We start from the raw sequence: 13,528 nt of genomic DNA on the forward strand, positions 1-13,528 counted from the left end.
CCTCAGTTGCCATTAAGTCCTCTTTATCTCCATGGTTACTGATTTTTTCACCTAATATCTTTGTCAAGATATACTTGATTTTTTTTATTTATTATTTAGTTGTAATTGGACACAATACCTTTATTTTATTTACTTATTTTTATGGGGTGCTGAGGATCAAACCCAGGGCCTCGCACATGTTAGTCAAGCGCTCTACCGCTGAGCCACAACCCCAGCCCAAAATATACTTTATATACCATACAATTCATAGGTGACTGTACAACTTAGTGATGTTTAGTGTATTCAGGATTCAGCAACCATCAGCACAATCAAGTTTAGAACATTTTCTTACCCCAAAAAGAAACCCAGCACCCCTAGTCATCACCACCTAACTTCTTCATCCCTAGGTGACCCCTAATGTACACTCTGTAGATTTGCTTTCTCTGGTCATGTCATACAAATGGAATAAAAAATCTCCTTCCTTCCCCCTCCTCCTCCCTCTCCTTTTCTCACTGTTTCCCAGGCTGGCGTTGAATTCCAAGGCTCAGGCAGCCCCTGCCTCAGCCTACTGGGCACCTGAGTTCACAGGCATGCACCACCGTGTACTGGCTTCATTTCTTTCTTTAATGTCATTCCCTTATTTCTCCTCACTTTCCCTCCCGCTTCCTCAGAGCCCTCAATCTCTTTTGAGTCTTTGCTCACCATAAGTGCTGGAAATTATGTAACTGAGTGGGGCATATGTTATTGGCTGGATGCCAAGTCATCAAGCGCATGTATAATCAAAGCTGTGCCTAATTTTTTGCCTAACAAAAACCCTCTCACCCAAAAGCCTCTCCAAGAACAGACGCCTTTAAGCTCTGCTTTTCCCACCCTCCTCTAGGTGGAAGGCAGCAGAAGACCTTGGGGGTGGGCAGAAAGCACCAGCCAACGTGACCAAAATTCAGTGGATCATCTACCCATGACTGGTGTCTAGTGGACACAGTTACTTCCATCATGTACACTTCTGACTCATGCAGAGAAATGTTATGCTTTTTCCTGCCTACTATCTTGACCCTAGCCAAAAAAAAAAATAACACCATGAGGGCTGGAGGTGTGGCTCAGTGTTAGAGTGCTTAGTATGCATGAGGCCCTGGGTTCCACCCCAAGCACCACAAAAAGAAAAAGAGGCACAATTAGATGATCATCTCAACATCAATTGATACAGTAGTGCTTCAGTTCAAAAGCAGTTTTTCTTTCCTTCTTAGGTAGATCCTCAAAGGTATTTAGGTCTCAAAGAGTTTGTTCAAGCAGGGAATCCCTGAATGTGCATTTTTTCCCCTTTGAAAATTAAACAGGGCACAAGGGTAAATATGTATTTACAATGCCATGAACAATTTTAATTCTTTAAAATATTTATTTTGTGGTACTATGGATTGGGGTGCTCTGTCACTGAGTTACATCCCCAACTCTAAATTTCGAGACAAGATCTTGCTGGATTGCTCAGGACCTATCTAAGTTGCTGAGGCTGACCTTGAATTTGAGATCCTCCTGCCTCAGCCTCCTGAGCCACTGGGATTACATGCATGTGCCACTACACCTGGTTGAAGGCCGTTTTAATTCTATAATGTTTGGACTCTGCAGTTGAGGCACTTCTTTCCTAAATAAAGCAGAAGAGTGTCAAGCCCTGTCCTGCCCTAGCACTTCTTGAGCTGGCCTGCCAGCTGAGGGCCACCAGACACATGGGCTCCAAGCTATTGAGGAGACCAAGGGTCCAAGAGAACTGCAGCACAGGCCCTGAGTCTAATAAGCCAGGTATAGTGGACAGAAAGGTTCCTTACATAGAGGAGACAGTTACCACAGGTCTGCTGCTCTTTGGCTGAGTGACCAATTAGGCCATCTTCCTCAGGCCTCAGGTCACCCTAAATTGGGGATGGCAGGAGTTTGTATCTCACCTGGTCTTGTGAGGAGTCCATGAAATCCACGAGAGGCACTGAAGTGTCCCACACCCAGGAAGCACCCGATCCATGTTAGCCACACCTGGGTCAGTATACCCCTAACTCCGCAGGAAGCCAAATGGCTCCTGGGTTCTCTGAACCCTGACCTGATCCTGGGGCAGAGCAGCTTGTGACCTGGGGTGCTGATTGGCTGCTTCTCCTGCTGTTATTTATTGCTTCTTCCCTCTAGTGTTTGCTTTTCCAAATTATAAAAGTAATCTATGCTCCAATTCTTGGTATATGTTAGGTGCTCAATAAATGTGTGAACTGAGTGAATATGTGCATGTGGGAAAACGGCCACAACACAGAGCCTATAGATTATATTACAGAAGAATATAAAGCACCTCCCTCCACCCCAAATGTGCGCCCCCACTTCCCCCATCAAATCACTCCCAATGGCTCCCAGGGTCATCTGGCTTTAGGCCACTCCCCAGCTCTCCAGGCCTGGTGGCCTCCCCAGGTCCTGGCACTGGACCTCACTCTTGTCTATTTAGGGTGGTAAACACAGGTGGCCACCCAGTAGAGCCAGCCTTGTCCATTCATGGAACAGGGAGACCCCGTCATGATGTGAAGGGTGACAAGAAGTTGTGTCCAAGATGCCCCCACTCCCTGGTACCTAGATTCCTTTTGGAGGAGCAGCAGCCCCCCGGGTTGTGAACACTGCAGTAGGAACTAGCTCACTGGATCCTTCCAGATGTAATTGTGACAAGAGGAGGAGGGGAGGCAACTGGCCAGCCCCCGCCCTGAGCCCTCGCCTAACAGGGTGACCACTGGTTGGCTTTGCTCACCTCTTCCATGGGACTCACATAAAAACTGAAAAACAGCCCTGCTTTTTAGCCAGAACTGAGCTTCAGTGGAGGGAAAGGTGAACTGGAGGCTTCCAGGGTGCTGCAGATTCTGGAGGTGACAGACCTGGCTTCCCTTGCTGACTGCAGTGTGGCATTCACAAGCCTCCTCATTTTCCCAGGCCTCAGGAAAACAGGTGACAAGGAGAAAATGAGCTAATCCCACAGTCAAGGGTGGGATCTGTTTCTGTGTTCCTCCTTGGAGCCAGCTCTGAAGGGTCAGATTGTCCTCCATGTTGGCATGCTGAACTGGTCACCAGAGCTCTTCTCCACCTTTCCCAGGGGCGTTCTGACATGTTCCAGCTGACCAATTGGTGATCACCAGCTGAGCTAACTCTAGTACACAAATGCAAAACATGCTTAGCCAAATTAATCTTATTTTACACCAGATTTAAGAACGTGTTCTTATGTTGTTCTATAATTGTTCTGCATGTCAATTTGGTTCCCAGTTGGGATTATCAGTGTCTTCAGGAAAAGTGCCATTTTAGTAAATGTCACCTCATCCACTCTTAGCACAGCTCTGTGAGGTAGACTCTTTGCCCCTGTTTATAAATGATGAACCAGTTCCAGGTCTGGGGATTGCCCAAGCCACACAAACAGATTCCCTGGTTCTTCCACGCTCTGATTTGGCCTCCTGTGCCCTGCTGGACCAGACTGCTACAAAGCCTTTGGAATAGCAGAAAGCAATAGACTATAGAGTAACAACACAGAATGGGGTGAATAGTACTGGCTGCCTTTGTGCTAAGAAAAAATTACTGTGGTTTTATTTTGGTGCAGACCCAAGATTCTGCCTTAGACTTAATAGTCTCCTTCCTGTTCATAAATAAATAAATAAGACATGGCTGTTTGTCTTTCATTCATAATAAGAATGCATGCTTCTGGCTGGGGCAAGAGTGATAAGGAAGGAAAGAGTATTTAAAATTGTTTCTTGGGGCTGGGGATGTGGCTCAAGCGGTAGCGCGCTCACCTGGCATGCATGTGGCCCGGGTTCGATCCTCAGCACCACATACAAACAAGGTTGTGTGTATGTGTCCACCGAAAACTAAAACATAAATATTAAAAAACTCTCTCTCTCTCTCTCAAAAAAAAATTAAAAAATAAAATAAAATTGTTTCTTACCAGGCACAGTGGCACTTGACTACAGTCCCAGCCAATCAGGAGGCTGAGGTGGTAGGATTGCTTGAGCCCTGGAGTTCAAGACCAGCCTGGGTGATATAGCAATACCCCATCTCAAATGTGGCTCAGTGGTAGAGTGCTTGCCTAGTATGCATGAGGCACTGGGTTCAATTCCCAGCACGTAAAAATAAATAAAGATATTGTGCCCATCTACAACTAAAAAAAAAATGTTAAATATTTTTTTAAATAATTAAATAAAAATCTGTTTTCTCTAGCCTTTCCCCTTTGGAAAGCTATTCTGGGAGAAACTCAGGCAACTGGGGGAGTCCCTCTCCACAGAGTTAGCCACGACCTGGCTAGACACCCCCAGCCCCAGGCCATAGCCCTCTGCCTCCCCAGATCACTCCAACTACCTAGCCAAGGTGTACCCACAATGTTTATACCAACATATGAAATGACAACGAATGTCACAGTGACATTTAAGAATTCAGTAAGGAAACCAGGACAGGAAAGATCTTAAAACAAACCACACAGGAAGCTTGTCACAAGTCTCAAGTTTTTTATTTTCAGAACAGAGTCTGGTTTTATTTTTAAAAAGAGAAAGAAAAAAAAAGTGATAAATGCTAGTGAGGTGCCACTTCCCTCCTCCTTCTGGGCTCTAGATCCCAGCTAGTTCTCTTCTACAAAAATCCACCAGCTCATTATCAGGGTATACTAAAAGAGAATGGTCTTAGCAAGCATTGTGCTGCATGATTATAATCTCAGCTGCTCAGGAGGCTGAGGCAGGATGATTGCTTGAGCCCAGGAGTTTGAAGCCAGCCTGGTTTCAAAGGGAGACCCCTTTTCAATCAAATTGATAGTCTTTAGAGAGAGTCTAAATGGGTAAGGTTTGAGGGGTTGGTAGAGGACCCACACACATGTTCAAACATCAGGAGCAGGCAGGTCTACATTCTGAGCCCAGAGTTCTTTTCTGTAAACCATACTACTGGCACAGGCTTCAGGGACAGCACATTATCCTGGTCATCAGACCCCTGGGGAACATCTCAGGTTTAATCCCTACAATTTAGATGGCCTGGAATGCAAGGAAAAGGGGGCTGGGAATGTGGCTCAGTAGTAGAGCATTTGCCCCAGCAAAACAAATAAAAATAAATAATTTTTTAAAGGGAAGCTTTAAGTGACATTTCTTATTGACACTGGAAAAGGGGGAATGAGTGAAAGACTCAAATAAAACATACCAAACTGGGCATGGTGGTGCATGTCTGTAATTCCAGTGGCTCAGGAAGCTTAGTCAGGAAGATCATGAGTTCAAAGCCAGCCTCAGCAACAGCGAGGCGCTAAGCAACTCAGTGAGACCCTGTCTTAAATAAAATACAAAAATGGGCTAGGGAGTGGCTCAGTGGTCAAGTGCCCCTGAGTTCAATCCCCAGTACCCTCCACCCCACTCCACCCCACCTCCCCCCGCCCAAAAAAAAAAAAAAACACCAAAAAGAAGGGACTTCACCTCCTAAGCACAAATTAATTGTGCCCAATGTATAAAAGAGGATGCTGGGAATGAGAGGGGGAGAAGGGACCTTAGGCAGGACTTGAGCAGGCCCGGCCTCTACCAGAATTGGCCCCATTGCATCATCTCCACAGACCCAGGGAAGCGGCAGCTCACTGGAACCTATCACGCCCCCAACCAAAACCCAACAGCACTCAGAGTTCATACCTAGTCACTCAGCAGGGAGATGGCCATCAAAAGAGTAGAACAAAGGTGGGTCAGGGGCCAGCCAGGGCCAGCCATGGCTCAGACATAATGTCCTTTCACAGTCACTGAGATTAGGTAGCAGAAAAACAGCAAAGCTGGAGAGAAGATATGGGAGTAGCAGGAGCAGCTCTCAATTCCCACCTGGGCCTGGGCCTAGGCCCCAGAACCTTGAGTCCAATCAAAAGAAAAGAAGGGGAGTCAGTCTCGGGTTAGGGAGAAGGCAGAACAGATTTGTTGTCAAATCCAGCCAGCCAGTGCAGTGCAAGAAGGGTGAGAGCCCAGAGGGTGCTGACTGTAAACCTTTCCCCACCCTTGCCGGCGCAGAGCAGGGCAGGCTCCAGAGCACTCTAGCCAAGCTTTAGCCCCTCACGGATCTGTCCACATGGATGGTTTCTGCCCACAAGCCCCCAGGCAGGTGGGAGGGAAGAAACCCCAAGCATCCCCTTGGCTTCCAAAGGATCCCAGCTGAACCAAAACAAGAGGTTATTTTGGCTGGGTGTCCCGGCTGTTGGATTAGTGCACTGTCATGACTTGGCACTCTGGGCCCCTCCCTGTGCTGAGGACTCTAGAGAAGGCTAGAGACCATGCAGTAGGAAAAGACCCTACAAGCCCACCCCAGCCCTGGTGCCAACAGCACCTGCTCTTCCAGCCTGAGAAGAAGCAGGGAATGTTCCACAAGTATATCCTGGCTGGCTCCTCTCCTACCTGCCCTTACAGAGAGCACTAAAATCAGGGCTTTCAAGAGACCTAAATACAAAGAATGCTACACTAGGAAGGTAACTGAGGCCAAGAAAGTAAAAATAATATATTACTCAAAGATAATGAGTGAACGAGAATCCATGTCTTCCGGATCCTGGCCCAGGGTTTGTTACACTACACAGAACTCCCAAAGCAGAAGAAAGAAGGGGAACCCAAAATGCCTAAAATTTTGCCCCCATCCCATTCTATTGTGGGTGGGGGAAAGTGAGTATTTCCTGGCCTTAGTCCCTACTGTCTTCCTGCACCCTTACCGCCCCTAAAAATACTTATCCTGCCTCAAGGATTCCAAGAGTGATGTCCCACCCCAAGTTTGTAAGTGGGCAACCCTGCTCGTCTCTTGTCGTTACCTCGGTAAGAGGAACAGCATGAGGGAAAGCTGGCCAGGCAGGGAGGGTTCTGCAGCCTGCCTTGTTCCTAGTGAGTTCTATAAGCAGAGCAGAGACAGAAAGGTCACTGCCGCCTTTCCTGATCTGTACTAGTTCCCTGGAGGAGAGACAGATGGGGACTGGGAATCCTACTCCCCTGGATCCATGGAAAGTCCAACTTCACATCCATCCAGGAACCCCACCCAAGCTGCTTCTCTGAGCCCAGTTCTAACCCAGCCAGAACCAGCACAGGAAGGATAAGCATTCTGGATGCAGATGAGGGAAAAAAAGATGGGCGAGCCAATGGCTGATACTCCACAGACCCTGTAATCACTGGCACCAAACCCCAATGGGACCTGGGGCCACACTGAACACAACTTCTATATTTTCTTTATTTTTTGCAAGCAGCATCAGTGCATGATGCAACAAAGTGGAAAGCACAGAGGTAGAAATGCTCACTCACCCAAGAATGGGTGCCGTTTGGTCCTTAGAATATGGATCCCTCCTCCCAAGCTGAGAAGGGAGGAGTGGGATTGAGGAAGACCTGGGAGAGCTTCTCCCTTGAGGAAAACAACTGTGTAACTCCAAGGCCCACTCTCCTGGGGATTCGTGGTCAAAAATTCAGGCAGGAAAGAGGAGATTGGTGGTAGTGGAGGGTGGGCAGCAAAATTCCCCCCAACCCCCCTTGTGGTTGCAAGGACCACAGGGTAGACACAAGGAAACAATGCCTCCCCCCGCCCTCCCCCCCCACCTCTCTCTTCATCTACTTTCTGGAATAGATACACAAGGAGAAGAGTGGATTTGGGGTCAGTGGCCTCAAACCACAGCCTAAAAGATGCTGGTGAAGGCCCAAGGTGCAGCCCCCCTGCCTGGATAACCCCCTTTCCTCCATTCTCTCTCACAATGGATGGGAATTTGGGTGAGGCAGGGAAAGCAGGAAGCATAGTCATCCAGTCCCATGGAGGTCAGTATTGGGGTAGGATATGGAAAAAGGAGCAAAGGGTAAGTGGACCCACCTCCCCCACGGTTACTGCTCCCTCTGAGTTGTCTTTACCTAAAGTGTGCAAAAGGATGTGCTGGCCCTCAGCCCTAGTAAAAGTCACCTCTTCCCAACAAAGTCTAACCAAATCCTGGGAACAGGTCTGAGGCCACAGGGCCTGGGGCCTCAACCTCAAAGCAAGGCTCCCTCTCATTCACTCCCTCAATTCTGGGAAGCGACAGCCAGCGTGTTGACATAACCATGGGGACCCCCCTCGTTCTCAGAGATGCAGTGGCCCAGCTGGGAACCTCCCTGAGGTGGTGGCGGCGGGGGCGGTGGGGCAGAAGGTGGAGCACCATAACTGCCTCTAGCCCGACTAGGGGAGGTCCGACTCCCCCGATCCCAACAGCCCTCTAGGGCCTCCAGGCCTCGGCAGCCAAGGAAAAAGAGGTTCTTCAGCATAAAGATGGAGAGGGGCTGCTGGAAGCTCACCACCAGGAGGCACCGCAGCGCTAGCAAGGGCACATCCACCAGGCAGCCACTCAGTAGGCGCAGAAGGCGGCTGCAGCTGCCAGGGCCTGAGGCCTGGCCCCAGGACGACGCTGCCACCGCTGTGGAGTTGAGCTCGTAGAGCCAGAGCACCGGCGAGGCAAGGGTGAGGAAGTAGACAGAGATAAGCAGGTATCGCAGGTGCGGGGGCAGCGGCACCCGCCCTTCCAACATCAGCTCCACCAGGGTAAAGCTGTCGAGCAGATCTAGGCACGTGCCCAGGAAGCAGCCAGCAGCCCGGTGTTGCTGGGGCTGCAGGAGCAGGGGTCCCGCAGAACCAGGAGGCGCGCCCGCCTCGCTGATGGCCCGCACCAGGCTGTAGAGCAGGGGCACCGACAGCGCCATGGTGAGGCGGAAGCCCGTGGTGCCAAAGGGCGCGCGCAGCTCGATGAGGTCCAGGATGGACGTGCCGAGGATAAGGACCACCTTGGGCGTGAAGGCGATGGAGTAGATGAGCCAGGCCAGGTAGGCGAAGGCGAACTCCCCCGCCGTCCCGGTCGCCCCCGGGCAGCTCCCTGGACCTCCGGCGCTCGCGCGTCCGCCGCGCGCCTTGGCCCCGGCCGGGGCCCCAACAGAGGCTGATGAGGTAGCAGGCAGGTGCAAAGGAGGCGCAGCGTGGTGGTGATGCTGATGGTGGTTGTGCGCGACATTCGCCGCGCCGCCCCGACGGCCCCGGCTGTTCTTGGCGAAGAAGATGGCCCAACCCACCACTACCACCAAGTCGGTGGCGATCCAGGAGCACCAGTACAGGTCAGTGACGGCGATGAGGTACAGGTCTAGCAGACCGCCTTGCGCCAGCAGTAGCACCACGGACAGCGCCTGGTAGCCCCAGCGGCACCCCGGGCTTGGGGTGCAGCCGCGACGCCGACCCCTGCGGCCAGACCGGGCCGGGCGGCCGCAGCAGCAGCAACACGAGCAGCAGGAAGCGCCGCTGCCAGTCCCGGTACCGCCCGCGCCCCCGGCGGAGCGGCCCCCTGAGCCCCCGACGGCCCCAGGCGCTGCGCCCCCGCCGAAGTCCGCAGCCGTCATGCTGCAAGAGGAGGTGGGCGTGGAAGTGGAGGAGGTGGTGGCAGTGGAGGAGGAGAAGGCTGCCGGCGCGGAGTCGGTGGCCACGGCGCCCCCCTGAGCCAGGGGTCCCGGGAGCCCGGCGGCGGTGGCCGGCACCAGTGGCTTGCTGATGCTGATGCTCTCGTCGTCGTCCTCTCTCTCTGCGCCCGTGCTGCTGCTTGGGGAGCAGCCGCCCCCGCCGCGTCTGCCGCCTCCTCCCCCCCGGCTGGTACTGGTGCTGGTGCTGCTGTCGCCCGAGCCTCTCCGGCCGCGGGAGGAACCCCCCCGGAGGAAGAGGGGCTGTAGCCGGGCGGCGGCAGGGGGCGGCGGAAAGGAGCCAGACGAGGATGAGACCGCGCGAGGGTTGCTGAGCGCCGGGTGCATTGTCCTCCGAGGGGCTCCGGGGTCTGCCCAGCTGCTCCCTCCCCGCCAACCTCGGGCTGGCGAGGCGGCCGAGGGGAGCCGGGGCCAGTAGCCGCCGCCTCCTCCCCAGCTGCGGGACTCGTACCCGGGTTGGGCAGCACCGAGATCCGGACTGGAGCCACCGGACTGGGCGAGCCGAGCCCTGGGTGGCTGGGAGCGGGGTAGGAGAGGAGCTGATCCGACCGCGGAGCTGGTGACGGCGGGCGAGGCGGGGGCGGAGGCGGGGAGCGAGCCCAGCCGACAAAAAAGGGAGCTGGCGGCGGGGAAACCAGGACTGGATTCAAGGGAGAGAGGAGAGACCAGAGGAGGAGAAAGCCTGGCTTGCTGGATCAGAGGAAGAAAAGGAGGAGAACGCTGAGGCTTTAGAGACGGGGTGGGGAGTCGTGTGGGCCTGGAGGACGCAAAGAAAGGCGCAGGTATCATCCCCCAGAATGAGGAGGAACGAGGCTGACTGGTGGCGACGGTAGCAGAACCTTAGCAAGCACAGGATTCCTAAGGAAGTCCTTTGGGAGTTCCACTAGCTGAATCCTTGGAGCATCCATCAATGGCTGGATGACTTTTGCCTTGTTATAGACGCCTAGCACAAGACTCAGGCCACACGTTCAGGCTTCTGTACCTGGTCAGCGTAGCTCCTATGGCAGTCAGCAGCAGGACAGCTTCCCCCCACACTCCACCCGGTGTCCTTTCCACTGGGCCATCCTGCCTCTCCTTAAGGCATTAAAAACTGATGGAGGAGTCAGGCAATACGGATTTTTAAAAGGCAGCCCTAAAAATATAGTTCTGCATATTCATGCACCCAGCACTGAATTCTGGGTCACCCTCAAGGAAGCTCCATTTTCCAGTGGATCAGGAAGTTCCCTGAATATAAGTATTTGGGGAGAGAGAATGAATGAAGGGATTGATGGAGAGGCCCCAGTCAAGCAAGGCTTTGGTATTTATTCTCAAAGGAATTTAAATAAGAGTTGGAAGTAACAAAATGTATCTAGCACAGAGGAAAACAAAGGGCCATTAAGACACATGGTCACCTGATAAAAACTAAGGCTCAAAGGAGAAGCCAGGGAATGATACAACCTGCCAAAGCACAGAAGGAACAGTGAATGGACTATGTCAGCCACCCTGCACCAACAAGCTCAGAGTTCATACTGACTCACCCCCATGGGCCTCAATCCATGGCAAGGACTGGATATCCAGGCAGACACTTGGCAAGAAAGAAGGTAGGGCCCTTTAGGGGAATAGGAGCTTTCTATGACTAGAAATTTCTATGACTAGAACATTTGGGGCTCAAGAAAGATTTGGGACTCCTATATAATCCCATTCCCAGCCCTCATTGAAGCTAGGCAGGAAGCTTGCCTGAATCTTCCTCCTCCTCCTCCACATCCTTCAGGCTGCAAGCTCCCCACCCTGATTTCATTATTTTAAAGCTGTGGTGGCTGGGCTCATCTTGGTAACCCCACATGGCACCAGGGAAGTGATGCAGTGGGACTACAGTGGTTACTTGCCCAGCCTGCATCCCTAAACCTGCCTCTTGGATAAGGGTCAGTTTCAACCAACCCTGCTTTCTCCAGCCTGCACAACTAATCCAAAGCAGAATTGGGATTTAGACCTCATGACCTGCACCGTTTCTCTTTCTCCTTGGCACAGGCAACCTTTGAAAAGTTCTGTGTTCAATCACACAAGGCAGAGCAGGTGTAAGGATGAGAGGAGGTGGATTGGAGCTGGTGCTCCAACTCTGCCACTTAACAGTCTGAGTGAAGTTAGCCTGATTATTTCACCGGTAAAACTTACCTTAAATGGGTTGTTGTAAGTATTGAGAGATCATGTGTGTAAGTGGCTTGGCCCTGGGTATGGTTCAGAGCATACACTCAGTTAAAGGCAGCTTGTGGTACCATAATTCTGGTCAGTTCACATCAGCCACCTAAGGAGCGTTTACCCATAGCAGGGCCACCAGTGGCTACTATCTGGATTGGATTCCTTCCCGAAGCCACATTCAGAATTCTGCTCCCACACAGCTCTACACTTCCATCAGCGCCAAGAAGCAAAGCTGCTAGAGTGTGAGATTCAGCCATTCTAGCCAGTGCTAATATGTGGGAGGGTGAGACATGGTTCAAGGTGGGGAACAAGAGCTTAACAGATGCAGGCTCCACTGGTGTGTGCAACACTACAGGTCCGGCAGACATCAGGGTTAAGCCAGTCCAGGCAAAGAAGTGGATTGGGGAACAGCCAACTGCTAATGGGAGTGATTATAGCCAGGCTTTGAGTCTCCCCTAGGGAAAATACAGGCCAGCAGCTAACATGGAAGCTGGCCCAAGACTGGCCCAAGTCAATGAAGCAATTGAAGAAGCAAAAGCAGCTGATGAAGCAAAGAACTTGGACTCCTGAGAGAACACAGGAGATCCTGCCCCACCCCAGCCCACTCACACACACTCCTGGCCCTCCCCTCACAGGTACCTTTGTGAGGACAGATTTCCTCCCTGGCTACTTGAATTTCAACTGTCCTGTGAAGTTATTCTATGGATTTCTAGGAAGTGATCTGTCAATCAGGAAGATTAATTTTCTGTAAGATTCTCTAGCCCAATTTCATTTAGCCTATAGGCCCTAAAAACAAGAACAACAATAATCACCATGAGAGGCAGAGTGTACTCTATCACTCTATGGAATAGGTTGGTGGCTGGAATACTGGCGGGAGCACCTCTTTATACCGGGCTGTTTCCAGCCTCTTCTGTATCCCTCCTCCACCCCCAGCCCCCCCCCCCCACAGCCTTTGCTTCAGCCTGGAAAGGGATTAGCAAAGGTATAATAAGGATATGACAGAGATAGCTTGGCGTGGTGGCACACACCTATAATCCCAACTACTTGGGCAGCTGAAGTGGGAGGATTTGAAGTTCAAGACCAGCCTGGGCACCTTAGCAATACCATTCCAAAATAAAAACAGCTGAGGATGTAGTTCAATAGTAGAAATCCCCTGTGTTCAATCCTCAATACTGGCAGGGAAATAAAAAAGTAGCTGGGTGCAGTGACAGGTCCCTGTAATCCCAGCAACTTGGAAGGCTAAGGCAGGAGGATTATAAATTGAAGGCAACTTTGCAAGACCCTGTCTCAAAAAAAAAAAAAAAAAAGATATGTATCTCAGTGATAGAATAACCCTGTATTCAATGTCCAGTGCTACACACATACATACACACATACACATACACACACACACACACACACAAAAAAAAAAGATGTGACAGAGATAAGAGGCCGGAAGACAAAAAGTCATTCTCATACCTAAAGTAAATATAAACATCCCATAATGATCTATTTATTTTTTTAGAATTTTAACATTTATTTTTTAGTTTTCGGGGGACACAACATCTTTGTTTGTATGTGGTGCTGAGGATGGAACCTGGGCTGCACGCATGCCAGGCGAGTGCGCTACCGCTTGAGCCACATCCCAGCCCCCCCATAATGATCTAGAAAAGGAAAGACACAGTCCCTGAACACCTTGTAAACTGTCCCGTCCGGCAGGACACATCAACGTGGGCAGCGAACCTAGATGGGGAGGAATGAAGGGACAAGAGACACGAAAGGTGACAGCAAGACAAAAGTTCTGATCAAGCTGCAAACTTTTTATTGTTCATACAGGGGTACTTATATGCTGGGGATGGGGAAGCTCTCTAATCAGCAATTGCTGGATGTGGGTGGTAAAACTGCCAGCTACAAGATGTCTGATGATCCTGATAACTGCAGGATGTTCCAGGGAGATA

The 13,528-nt window shown here is 51.2% G+C and overlaps 1 protein-coding gene across 1 annotated transcript; it reads right to left on the reverse strand.

Annotated features, from left to right (window-relative positions):
- Positions 1-7,540: 7,540 nt before the first annotated feature.
- Tmem121b (transmembrane protein 121B) lies at positions 7,541-12,152 on the reverse strand. The gene has a single exon (XM_005340568.4). It carries the CDS (start codon positions 10,203-10,205, stop codon positions 7,986-7,988), a length of 2,220 nt encoding a protein of 739 aa, XP_005340625.2. The 5' UTR covers positions 10,206-12,152; the 3' UTR covers positions 7,541-7,985.
- Between the last annotated feature and the right edge of the window lie 1,376 nt (positions 12,153-13,528).

Source organism: Ictidomys tridecemlineatus, chromosome 6 (genome assembly GCF_052094955.1).
Source record: "Ictidomys tridecemlineatus isolate mIctTri1 chromosome 6, mIctTri1.hap1, whole genome shotgun sequence".
Taxonomy (NCBI): Eukaryota; Metazoa; Chordata; class Mammalia; order Rodentia; family Sciuridae; genus Ictidomys; species Ictidomys tridecemlineatus.

What these genes read in the sequence shown, in the direction of transcription:
- Tmem121b (XM_005340568.4), bottom strand. Translation starts at nt 10,205, where the DNA reads ATGATACCTGCGCCTTTCTTTGCGTCCTCCAGGCCCACACGACTCCCC.